This window comes from Patiria miniata, unplaced genomic scaffold (genome assembly GCF_015706575.1).
Source record: "Patiria miniata isolate m_02_andy unplaced genomic scaffold, ASM1570657v1 HiC_scaffold_19, whole genome shotgun sequence".
In the NCBI taxonomy this organism is placed as follows: domain Eukaryota; kingdom Metazoa; phylum Echinodermata; class Asteroidea; order Valvatida; family Asterinidae; genus Patiria; species Patiria miniata.
Window position 1 is genome coordinate 6267470 of NW_024037057.1, and position 13264 is coordinate 6280733.

The following is a 13264-nucleotide window of genomic DNA, read 5'->3' on the forward strand; positions in this document are numbered from 1 at the left end:
GCAAGTGCTCCCCCTTGCCCCCCCCCCCTCGCGACGCCCATGGGAGTCGGACTTATGAGGCGGAATAAATAAATTGTATGCCTCCTTGAAGTCCGACGCCTCATCATGAAGTCCGAAATTGGCTTATGAGGCGTAGGACCTATGACAGGTCGGCTAATGATACGGCCCCAAATCCTGAGGGTGGGGGTGGTGGTGGTGGGGGGGAGTGGTGGTGGTGGTGGGGGGGGGGGAGTGGTGGTGGTGGGGGGGGGTATGAGATATTGGGGGATGGGCTATTGAATTATTGAATTATCCCCCCCCCCACTTTTTTGTGTTGAGAAAAAAATGCGGTTTTCAGAATGCGGTTTAGTATTTTTCGAACATGCCAACACCTAAAAAGTATTCAATATTACTTAAAAGTGGATAAAAGTACAAAAAGTTTTTTTTTGAAATGTGCCTTTTTGATGTAAGCGCGAGTATACCTGGGCCCTTACACCCTGAAGAGCGCCCCTAGTGTAATGTGGTGTCCTACCCCCCCCCCCAACATTGTTAACAGTGTATATCCATATTGTCAGTTGTGTTCTGGGTAACATGTGTTCCTTGCAATATGAATGAAAATAATAATTTTCTCCAGGTTCTGTCACACCGACGGACACGCAGAAGGTGCCTTTTCTGAGCAAGTGCCCCGTGATGCCCCCAATTTGAAAAGCGTTCCGCCGCCGCCGGATGATCATCTCCGGACGGACGTTTCTCCCAAAAGTTATTGAACAGAAAAGGAAAGAAGATGAAATAAGCTTTAATTTGATGAGTGTCGGCTTGAACAACTTGGAGACAGTTATGAGTATTGTAAATAATTTTGGGAAGTGTGGATATGGCCTTATAATAGTCTGCAGTCGAACAATCATTAATATAGGCCCGCCGTGTGCAAAACTATAGATGGCACACTATGCGAGGATGCGCGCATTACGACGTACGTACGTACGTACATGTACCGTACCACCACTGATGATCTCTACAGTGACATACATGTACGTACGGCACGTTTTGTACGTACTGACGTACAGTGTATGTCGTTTACCCACTCAATATGGCCGTGTTCCGTACAATTGTGGTGATATTTCCTCTGTTAATTTGCCTGGCTACGCCCTCGTCAGCGTTCATCGAAGGACTTTATTGCGGCAAGGAGAATTGCTATGACGGTAAGTTTGATTTCAGGTTGTTTTGTCGAAGCCAAATGGAGTAAACAGTGTAAAACTCAAGTGAACACGTCGAACGTCCATTTTAGTACAGGGATTTCCCTTTACCAGACACACTATGGACATTAGCCCCATAAATGTGGCCTATATACTGGACTACCTCCGTAAACATAGGCCACACATCCACATGTACAAAAACGTGTCGCACTTTGCCAAATTTTGATTTTCACATTTAGGCTTAGTTTGTAGGGTTTTTTTTTGCTTTAGAAGCATACTCACTGCTCACCCTCTTTAAAGGCTAATCAGACATGTCAGAAAGTGCTGGCCTATTTTTTACTGGATAATGTAAATTTAAGAGATCGACGTGTTCTGAAGAAGGAAGTAACATTTTTCCAAAACAAAAAGTTTCAGACAGCAAAGTGTTTTTACTATTTTACTTTTAGGCCTAGCCTACTTCTGGTGTAGTGTCCAATTCCATTTTTTTCTCTTTTCTGTTTCTCATATTACAGTTCTTGGTGTTACAAGAGACGCATCAAAGGTTGGTTAAAAAAAAATTAAGTCCCTAAGTATATCTTGAATTTCTTGTGTGCAATCTTTCCATTGTCCTAAAAACAAAAGCCTAGTACCCTTTACTAGTGTCGCCATGATCACACATTTTTGTTATGCAAACAATTGATTTCGCTCTTACCCCCGCCTGCCCTGCAAATAGGACGCTGAGATACTCTGATGAGCTTCACAGAATCTTGTGTAGGAAATGGCCTATGACCTATGTATAAAGCATCTGGCTGCAGCTGTTCAAGACCGCAGTTAGACAATGTGCGCAAATGCTATCCGAAAACTTCCCATAGAAATGCGCACATTCCATACCGAATGTGATTTCTGTTTCATTGCAGACCATGTGGACAAAATTTTGAGTGTCGCATAATGCAATCCGACCGTTCGTGATTCGAAACGGAGCCTGAGCGAGTGACAGAAATTGTAAATTTACAATACAGATAAGTTTTACAGAATTTCCTACATTATTACGCTTTTCAACGAGAAAAAACATCTCTAAACTGGAATACAAGAGTAATGAATCAGTCTTAACGGCCGTTTTAAACCTTGCAGAGGCATGACCTCGATGACGCGCAGGTCACTTGTGACGCAAAATCCAACCAATCAGAGCGTGAATTCATCAGAGTATCCCAGCGTCCTGTTTGCAGGGCGGGGGGTACGAGCGTAACAATTGATATTTGATAGGCGCATATTTGGAGCATATTTTTTTTATATTAGGAGATGCCAACACAGGCAGGTGTGGATAGTAATGTGTAAGTGGAATGCTGGCACAATATGTGTGGTGTTCTGCAGGTGACATGCTCAAATCCTACTCAATTTAATATCTTTATCGATATCATTCATGTGTTAAATTTTGTATTGATTTAAAAAAAAAAATATTTATTTTTTGGCTGGTAAAAACAGGGTGAAATAGGCAAGGCCTACCGTACTCTGGCAAGGAGGTTTCATCCGGACAAATACAAGGTATGTTTGATAGGAGACGCCGTCTCAGAAAAGATACATGTACTTGATTAAATTTAGTGTCCACATTTTGCTGGTATAATTTATATCATTATTACTTTGGCAAATTGTACCGTTTGGGAGACACTTTAGCGTGGGAGGTTTAACTTTGGGAGACATGTGGAATCAGATGCCTCAGCTCCTATTTAGATGGAAAATTTTAGTGTTGCAAATAGGCTAGATCAATTGCTCATGGTCCAGTTGGTAGACATACTGAAATTCGTGGGGGTAGGATAAGGGAAATGGGGGTTAGGCCCCCCCCAAAAAAAAAAAATTCGGTCTCTGGTCAGACCAAAGTTCCGGAATTGACGCGGGGACGTGGCTTTTTTTTTTCTTCAAGCTTGGATTGTACAGACAAGGTGGGGTACTATTTTGCTTTTTTGGTGTCCTCATGTACATTGGTGTCCTCCATAATTTGCCTTGTTGCAATTTCCCATTCCTTGGTGGTCTTTGGTAAAAAAAAAATTGAGGAGGTGCGGCAATAGAGGGCGCTGTTGGAGCTACCACGGATCATTTTGGAAAAAAAAGATTGACGCACATGATTAAAATCGACGCACGCGCTGACCAGAGACCGACTTATTTTTTGGGGGGCCTTAGGGGTCAGGAAAGTCGGATTATTTGTGCATAAAGTCTATGAGAATGTCTCCCTTATGGTGTATTTTTCGCTTATATTATTATTATTATTATTTTAAAAAATATGTGTTCATAATAACAGGAGGTGGTGTGTAAATTCAAAGCACACAACCTACCAACAAACAAAAATCTGGTCAATTAAGGTCTGCGGTAACAGGGACGACAGTTGTCAACAGGGACAATAATTGAACCCTAAAATTAAAGAATGACCCAGATAGTTCTTTATGAAAAGAACTCAAACAAAACTTTCACTGAAATGGTACACACAAACATACATACATTATATGTGACCGGCTCCACAAACAAGGGTATTAAGTTGCGCTGAGCATTATTGTGTAATGGCCGGCTCAACATTCAGCGGGTGAACATTTCATCAAAATTTGATTTTCATTTTTTGTCTTGAATGACATCTTTGATACCTACAGTTTCAGGTTTCATTCACAGAAATGTTGATTTTGATGAACAAACTGGAAAAAAACCCAACCATTTTGTGTGCATCATTCGATTGTTCTATAACAAAGCCAGCTATTTCATCGCCTGTTTTATCAGTTGTGTAATTTGAACTCCAAGGGAGTAATTAATATGCAAATACATCATATCTCCAGAACGGGAGGGGCTATGGAGCTTTATTATAAACCCAATGATAGCTTACATTGTGGGCTTTCCAACCTTGTATATATAACTCAATTTCACTTTTTGCGACATAATACCCCTTTTTGTGGAGCCGGTCACATAATTTGAACATGTATGACAGTAAAAATTTGCAGGCATACATACATTTGGTGTACATTACTGTACAGTAACAATTTAACTGAACATGTACAGTCGTTTTCCTTCATTAATCCCACAGATGTACAACACCCTGGTTTAAGTAATATTGATTTCTAGCATCTGTTACCATTTTCCATTGTTTTCATAGCCCGGTTTCTATATTAGCAGGATTGAAGGTCAACGGAAAATAAAACACAGGCGTGTACTGTAACAGGTGTTGGCAATGAACCAATAGGTATACAGTATTAACTACTGTATACCGTCGTCGGGTCAAAGCAGAAAGGACTTAATAAGCCCTATTCAGCATTTTCCAGTATTTCAAGATAATTGAGTTTGAAGATTCACACTGCTTTGAAAATTGCAAAATGTTATTTAAATAGTTTGAATTATGCATATTGTTAAAGGGGGTTCTTTAACTTATCAGTTAAGTATTACTTGCCATTTTTTGTAACTTAATTATTTAATTACAGCTAATTAAAAAAAATAAGACCTTTTGGTGCTTCCCAATATTACACTGAAAGAAATGACAAAAGGACAAATGGGTGCATGCAAAAAGGTCCTACAAGCTCTTAAGCCCTTTTTGCATTTCCCAACATTATCAGTTATTTCAAACTGTAATGACTGCCTGTTTAAAGGAAAAAAGGCTTATGAGTTTTAATATAAGGCCTTTTTGCCCCCAGTTGTATGCCAAGATCAGTATAAGTCCTTTTCAAATTTCTTAATTACTCCTTAATTGGATGAATAATTAACATAAAACCTCTCTGGGATACCGCGTAGCCGCCAACAGGGCGGTTGGTTTGGACTTAGAATTTTTTTCAGCAACTCCCATTCCTTTTGTGTTGCTTCGTTCTCAAATAATGGACCCCCACTCAGTATCCGCGTAGCTGGCATGGACTTGAATTGTTTCTTTTCCAGTGATTCCAACCTCGTAGCCAGAGAATTTAGGGGTGTATTTCCGAGTGGCGGGGTATTCTGCAATTACTCCCTGCTTTGACCCGAGTGTGACATCATACCTATACCATATTAGGCCATTAGAAAAGTTTGTTAATTGTAAATTGAGGTGGTTGGATGGGTCAAAACACTTTCAAAAAAAAAATTGGACTTTTTAGACATTGAATATTCGGAATGGCCCCTTAGTTTATAAAATTTAAAAATTACCCATGTGCCTGTGCACTTGTATGGCTTTACTACCGAGGATAGACACACAAAGGGAGAACAAAAGATCCTTTCAGTCCTCCAGCATTGGGTCATTTGTTGAAAACGGTCCTCAATCGTAACTTTATGTAATTAGTCTATGGGAGAGTGTTATATTGCAGGACAAAGGAAAACACAAAGCATTGCCCTTGGGTGTATAGAAATTCACAACTGTGTGTACATGTATGATGGGTTTCAAATAATCACAGACATTTTTTTTTTATGTTTTTTTTTTCAAAAGGGGGAAGATGGCTCTGAAAAGTTTCAGGAGATTGCCAATGCCTATGAAATACTCAAAGATGAGGACGAACGGCGGGACTATGATTACATGCTCGATAACCCAGGTTAGTCAATTGGTTATGTGCTGGATAACCAGGTTGGTCATTTGATTAACCTGGGTATAATCGTTTGATAATGTGCTAGGTAAACCAAGGTGAGCATTTGATTGTGTTGGATAACCCAGGTTATTTCATTTGGTTGTGTGCTGGATAAACAAGACTTGTCATTTTGTAACCCAAGTTAGTCATTTGATTGTGCTGGCTAGCCGAGGTTAAACATTAGATACATGTATATCCTGGATAACCAAGTATTGAGCATTTATGCTGAATATGCTGTAGAAACCAATTTAGTGATTTGGTTATAATTATGCTGAATAACCCATTTGATTATGATGACTAACCCAAGTTAAGTATTATGTGCTGGATATTAAACCGAGTATTCAGTATTTGTATTGAATATGTTGTGTAACCCAAGTTAATGATTTTGTAATATGCTGGATGACACAGGTTATTTGTTGGCTAACCCAGGTTAGTTACGGGTTATATGGATAACCAACTATTCAGCGTTTATGCTGAATAGTCTGTATAACCCAAGTTAGTGATTAAGTTATAAATACTAGATACCGAGTTTGGACCTTGGATTATGTGCTGGATGATCCGAGTTAGTGATTTGGTTATGTGCTGAACGTGTATTACCAAAGTTTTTCATTTGATTGCGTACAAGACTGAAATAATTCTATTTTCAACAGGAACGTTTCTTTGTCAGAATTGTTTGTTTGGGTTTTTTTTCATTTTTCATTATTTCTTTATCTCAACAGAGGAATACTACAGCCATTACTACCGATATTACCGGCGGCGAGTTGCTCCTAAGGTGGACGTACGCATTGTCATTGCTGTGACAATCTCAGTCATTTCTGCTATACAGGTAGTCAGTCATATTTGTGAGCCATTGGGGCACTGTACAATTGTCACTTTTTTAGCTGCAAACTGTTGGAATATCACCTTTACTAGTGCAAAGTGGGTTTGTTTCTGCATTCAGTATAGGGGATGTTGATCAATAGAGGACAATTGGGTCCCCAATTCCCGAGAGGTCCCCAATTTTAGATTCGTGTACAAAACATATGGGAGGTCTTCCTAAAAAGTACAAATAAAAGAGGGACAATAGGGGGTCCCCAATTGCAGGCAAATACACACTTGTATGTTTGTTGACAAGTTGTTGATGGTCACTATTACTTGTTCTCGAAGCGGGTGGCATGCATACAATGCGGGTGACAAACGACGAAGTGGCATCCCCTATGAAGCAGGCAAGGCAAAGCCTTGTTTTTTTTAACTGCAGGGTGAGTTTAAAAAAAAAACGAAACCAAAATGTCGGGACCATTGTTTTAGTGAAGTTCTGCATGTAGCACTTGCAAAATCTAGGATATGAAAGCCAAATTCATAAGCTTTCTCTTAGTACAAGAATCATTCAAATCACTCATGTAATTTTCAAGTTACAGAATCGTAAACACATCCACCGTTTTAAAGTTCTGTCCACAGATCACAAATGGTAAGTGTTCTTTCAGCAAAATGAAAAACAAATCACATACGGATGTCTGTGAATTGTCGTTTTGCTGAAAGAACACTTACCTTTTTTTGTGATCCATGGACAGAACTTAAAAAGGCGGCTGTGTTTAAATATTGCATAACTTGAGAAGTACATAAGGGATTTGAATGATTCTGGTACTAAAAGAAAGCTTATGAATTGGGCTTTCATATTCTAGATTTTGAAAGTGCTACATGCAGAATTTCACTCAAACAATAGTCCCGACATTGGGTTGTTTTTTTTTTTTTACTCACCCTGTATAGCAACATTTCAACCTACATCAATAATATGGGATGAGAGCTTGCCTTGTACCCTACAAAAATCATTATGTTTGTCTTTTATTCTTTGTCAACAGTACTTCAGTTGGTGGTCACGCTACAAATCGGCCATTGACTACCTAGCCTCTTCTCCAAAATACAGAATACGGGTAAGGACTCTCCCAATTAATGATTTGAATTTTTGATGACGTTTTTGTGTCTGAACTGGAACCGTAGAATTTCTTGTCCAATTTTGCAGGCCTTGGACCAGGCAAGGAAAGAAGGACTGTTTGACACTGGCAAGAGGAAAGGCAAGAAATCAAAGGTAATGACAAAAATAAACGTGTTGCTGAAAGTTAAGTTTCACATGCTATTTTTTGTTCAACGCTCCCTCCCCTTCCCCCCTCCCTCAACAAAAAATATAATTTTGCTATTAATTTGCTATTTTTTCAGCAGCAATACAAAAATTGTTCAGTTTTGAATGAGACATTGGGCAAAAATAATCCATAGAAGTTTAAGTTATGCAATAATTACTTTCCAAATTTCTGATTATTTCATTCATTCATTCATTCATTTATTTTATTTATTCATCATGAGAACAGGAAAATTTTCTTCCCAGTCATAAAAACAAAACAAAAACAAAAAAATACAGTTATAAAATTACAACAACCACGGTGGATACAACAAGTAAAAATGCATCGAAAGTACGCAATTAAAATTAACACAACACACGAAAAGCTCATATCCCACCCGACCCCCACCCTATCTGGAAAAGGAATTGTTGTACTGTTTGATGGGTGATGGCAAAAAAGAATCCCTTAAACGATAAGTTACTACCTGACAAAAAATTTTAGGCCAATCTTTTTGCGCATTAGAGGCACAAAATAGTCCAAAATATAAGTAGTTTTCAAAGAGTTCCAGATGCCCCGAGTTGAAGAATGTATTTTACTTTTCATTAAATTAAATGAAAAGAGCTCAGGGGGTCCAACTTTAACTACTTACAAATATTGGTTATTGACAAGGTTTTTTTCTCAAAGATGAAAATTCTGAATTTGGGATTAATATTTGTTTTCCTTACAGGAGGAGTTAAAAGAGGAAGAAGACAAAATAGTGCGGAGCATCATTGAGGAAAATGCAGACATCAAGTAAGAGAATTTACAGTTATATTATTTGTGTACATCTGATGAGCAAAGACATTGACTGGAGTGGGAGTTGAACCTGTGACCTCCGGATTGCCGTACCGGTGCCGCATCCTCTGTGAGTGATCCCCGTGTGCCATTTCCCAGGTTTGCAGCATGGCTAATGTTGCTAGCGTCGTGACTTTGGGCGTGATCCCTGGCTACATGGCATATAATTTATGGCTTTTGACTAGTGCCCTTGGGTAAGGAACTGTCAACATACAACTGGATAGCTCAGTTGGTAGAGCACCGGAACGGCAATCTGGAGGTCCCATGTTCAAACCCGGCTCCAGTAGGGGTGTGCATGTACAGGTAGTACGGGAACTGAGTACCGGATTGAAAAAAAAGAAAGAAATCAACTCGAAATTCAAATCTCGGAAGTTGCTGTTTAGATTGTTCATAGAGATCCGCACGATAATACTGCCACATCGGTGCGCCGATACAGCAACATACAAGTGTGAACAGTGAGCTTTATAGCTTTACCGTGTAAAGTGCAACTTTCACAAGTGTCATAAATGTGAAAATATGCCTTGTTTCCCACGTAGCCTGGTTTTCATTTCTAAATCCTCCACAAATGACATTCCAAACCTTTCTGTTTGAATTGTCTGAGAAGTTACTTAGTAATTTGTAAAGTTGGTCGTGGGTACCGGATCCCATAATCTGGAACCACTTCTTGACATTAACGGTCGGGAACTTGGTTACCAGATTCTGACACACAGCCCTACACGACAGTCAATTTCCGTGTTCAACTCTAAAACAAATCATTATAATACACATAGTCATCTATTTATTGTTGGCTCTTCTTTTACCAGAGGGGGCTACAGGAAGCCCAGGATACTGGACATTTTGTGGTTTCAACTCCTGCTGTCGCCATACTACATTGTCCAGTATATCATCTGGTACCTGCGATGGGTCTGGAAATTCAACATCCTTGGCAAGGAGTACGGACTGGAGGAGAAACACCACATTATCCGGAAATTTCTGGGGCTGAGCCAAACGCAGTTTGAGGTAATGGCTGAATCGAACATAGTGCTAACAAAAATTGTTTGTGTGCTAACGTATGGCTAGTTCGGTAATTTATTGTATTTTTATGTCACGTAAGACTGATATGACGTGCGGTAGAGTGATCAAGACCAATACAGTTCTGTAGATATTGGCCTTCACAAAAAAAATGCACTTTTCAAGGTACAGTCCATCATTTGTAATTTGTGCATTTTGTTCGTTTGAAGAAGTTTCACAAAAAGTTTGTGAAGTAAATGTCTCTAGGAAATGTTTATTGAATGATGATTCTTTTTTGGTTCCAGCTCCGTATTGCTTCAGGAGATCTTGGGAACCGAACTTCCTCTATTTTGTTGTTGGCGAGAACTCTCTGAAAGTAATTCTGTTAACGATTTTGCATTTCTTTTGTAAGGGTATGGACGAATTTGAAAAGAAAGATATGCTGGCCAGGGAACTCTGGATAAGTGAAAATTTCAAGGTGAGAAGTTGAATCCAAATTGTCCGCAAAATGTTTCCCATTTCCACAGAACAATCTCGGCATGCTGTCAATTCTATCGCGGAGGCCCCCTTCAATGGCGCAAGCATTGTGCTAGCTATTGTTCAGATAATCTGTCGAGGGGCAGCTGCTTTGCACAGTAACATACAGAACGGTTTCTCCATTGAAGGGGGCCTTGTGAGTTTACAGTGATTTTGTGCCCGGATTTGTCTGCAAGAAAAAGCAAATATTGGATTGTGTATAAATGTTGTGTAGTGGAGGGAAAGTTTGTCTAGTGGGCATTAACTTAAAGGGAATATACATCATTTGCTTTTGCTGTAATTTTCAGAAATGGATGGAATTGGGGGGTTGGAAATATATAGCAAATATAGTTACACTGACTTTTTTGAGGTTTTGGGTTCGAAAATGCTATAAAAACCAAGAAAAACAATCATTTTCCTGTAGTCTGGTTCCCTGACTCCATATAAGAAGAAACAGAGCAGTTTACATACATTGGGGAATTGTAAGGTCAGGGAACCAGTCGTACCCGTTCATAGGTTTGTAATCGATTGCAAACAAGTGCGATGGTCAATTGGGGCCAGTATTTGAAAAAAAAGCCAGTTTTTTCCAACGCTGATCGGCCGATCAGCGTTGGAAATTGATACAAAAATACCACTTTTCTTGAAAATGACAGTATACCAGGTGCCATGATTTTACAGGATGCTTTACACTGTCATTCACTAACAGTCCAGCAAGGTATTTCAAAAGGATTTGGTAGTTTTATTTTTTGATGTTTGCAAATGTTGTATTTTCCCTTTAACCCTTACTCTCTGAGGGTAGTTTACTGCATGTCAGTTGGTTATGCCAATGCCCTCCAGCTGCAGTTATTTGGCAGATAACAAGTCTTAACAGTGAAGGCTCCAATTGGCAGGAGTTGGAGGCCCTGGAGGGTGCCTGATACTGACCAGCTGGGGGCACTCACTTTGTTATCAGAGGACTCTCATTGTTCTCTGTGGCATGTATTGGAGTGCCTGTCCAGTTACCCTTGAAATGACATGGCAGATATTGGAGGGCCATGCAAAAAACATAGGAGATTTTCTTGAGGCACAATTGGCATGCATTGGAGGGTCAAGTAGGGTAAGGGTTAACTTATAGAAAAGAAAAAAGGACTCATATTTTTATTTCATTGAAGGCGAGTTACTGTAAGTTAAGAAAGTACAGCTTATTTTATAAAGATTAACCACGGATCCTCTACACAAGGATAAACGAATCATCTGAGCTTGTGTACAAAATGTACGGAACACATTGTCTACATGCGTGATATGCCACGTTCGCGCATAGAACAACGCATAGAATTTGTGAAACAATGCGCGCGCGCCATGATCGCTGACAGCTGGCATCCTGACAGAAATTTGACCACTGAAAGACTGCAGTCGCGTGCCGAGTCTTGCGAACCAGCACGCACGACGTGCAAGTGCCGTATAAAACGCATCTAACCAGAAATTTGGGGAAGTCGTTTAACTTTGTGTACGTGTAGAAGATCTGTGGTTGAACTGATGAGGCGTCGCGGCAAAATTTCATTTTTTTTTTTCACCAAAAATATCTACAGGAGTACAAAATGGAGAAGGAAGAAGAGATGAAGGCCAAACTGGCCGAGAGTAGTCGGCACAAGAGCTACCGGAGATACATGAAGAAAAATGGCGTCGGACGCATGTACTTTGACGACTAGGGTATCTGCTTCGTGCATGACCCGGCGAGGGCACTGTTCGTTACACTGACACTTATAGAGGTTTTGAAACTGTGGGTTTGTGTCAGCTGTGGCTTCAGCACTGGCTTCTGAATCATATAGAGACCATTAATGCATTGGAGACTAGTCATCCTCTTTGTGCATGACCAGGAGAGGGCGCTGCATATACCCTCGACAGGTTTTGAAACCTCGGGTTTGACTTCAGCTGTGGCTTCAACTTCAGAATCATTAAGAGACTTTTAAAACCTTGAAGATAGACAAGTGTATCCTCTTCGTACGTGACCTGGCGAGGGCGCTGCACATACACTCATACTTTACAGGTTTACGAAACCTCGGCATTGTCTCCAGCTGTGGCTTAACTCGGGCTTGACAATCATTTTTAGAAACCTTCCAACACCTTGAAGGCTAGTGTATCCTCTTCATGCGTGACCCAGCGAGGGCGCTGCACAAACACACTTGTGTAAATTTTTAATTTTGTTGGCATTTTCCAGATCACTCTAAAGCTGCAAACATTTTTTTAAAAGATACAGTAGGGCGGCTGTTACCTCGCCATGGGGCTTGACTCCCAGCCATGTTGAAAGTAAAAAGAAAACAAATATTGCCATTGGCTTTTTTACAGTGTTTACGCAATTTTTTTATAGATTTAATCAGATTTTGGTACTTTCCTGAAAAAAAAACATCTATTGAAGTAAGGGTTGGCAGTTGGTATCTGGGTATACATTATGTGTTTCTAAATACAATGTATTGGTGTTCTGGTTTTGATCGCGTTTACTGTTCCGACTTCGGCCAGAAATGCTTTATTGAAAACCCAATAATTCTGAGTTTTGGTCGGGGCTGTTGACCTTCCAATTACAAATAAATTGAGACATTTTACAATTAAATTAAATTATTTGGTGATTTATTATATTTTTTGTTGTTGTGAAAATTGAACACTTCATTGAGTTGTATATTTATATTTATGGGTACTGTTGCTGGACTTATAAGGCGTTACGTAAATCTCTCATTAGTACAGTGTTCTTCAATGTAATTGAAAAAAAAAAAGACTGAATGATTATTGTTCTTCTTTAATAGAAAACCATTCCTAATGTTATCTAATCTGTGAAAAAAACCTCCAAATCTTAATCAGTGTGAAATGACCGTAGAGCTATATTAAATTACTAGAGCGCTAACTCGATGTACAAAGTGATGCCTGCTAGGGGCATCCATTTTTGTGCACAAACCTATGGAAAACTCGAAATTTTGTACAGCTTTTGTACGGCTATTTGCATATCTGCGTATGTATTCCATACCGGTGCGTCGTCGAAGCCGATACGCCCAAAACCGAAACGCACAATCAGCAAATGAGCGTTTCATTTTGCCCTACGCAAACAGCACAACGTGTGCGCGTCCCTCCGCTGCAGATGCTATTCGCCGTGACGTTT

At 39.7% G+C, this 13264-nt stretch overlaps 1 protein-coding gene across 1 annotated transcript; it reads left to right on the forward strand.

Annotated features, from left to right (window-relative positions):
* Nucleotides 1-993: 993 nt before the first annotated feature.
* Nucleotides 994-12884, forward strand: LOC119725535 (dnaJ homolog subfamily C member 25-like). The gene is made up of 11 exons (XM_038196965.1): nt 994-1178; nt 1685-1713; nt 2634-2693; nt 5569-5671; nt 6424-6530; nt 7543-7614; nt 7704-7769; nt 8525-8589; nt 9435-9630; nt 10034-10099; nt 11706-12884. Exons 1-11 carry the CDS (start codon nt 1067-1069, stop codon nt 11823-11825), a joined length of 996 nt encoding a protein of 331 aa, XP_038052893.1. The 5' UTR covers nt 994-1066; the 3' UTR covers nt 11826-12884.
* Nucleotides 12885-13264: the final 380 nt, after the last annotated feature.

What these genes read in the sequence shown, in the direction of transcription:
- LOC119725535 (XM_038196965.1), top strand. Translation starts at nt 1,067, where the DNA reads ATGGCCGTGTTCCGTACAATTGTGGTGATATTTCCTCTGTTAATTTGC. An exon ending in CTCCAAAATACAGAATACGG is followed by an intron (nt 7,615 to 7,703) that starts GTAAGGACTCTC and finishes CCAATTTTGCAG; the next exon opens with GCCTTGGACCAGGCAAGGAA. An exon ending in GGAAAGGCAAGAAATCAAAG is followed by an intron (nt 7,770 to 8,524) that starts GTAATGACAAAA and finishes TTTTCCTTACAG; the next exon opens with GAGGAGTTAAAAGAGGAAGA.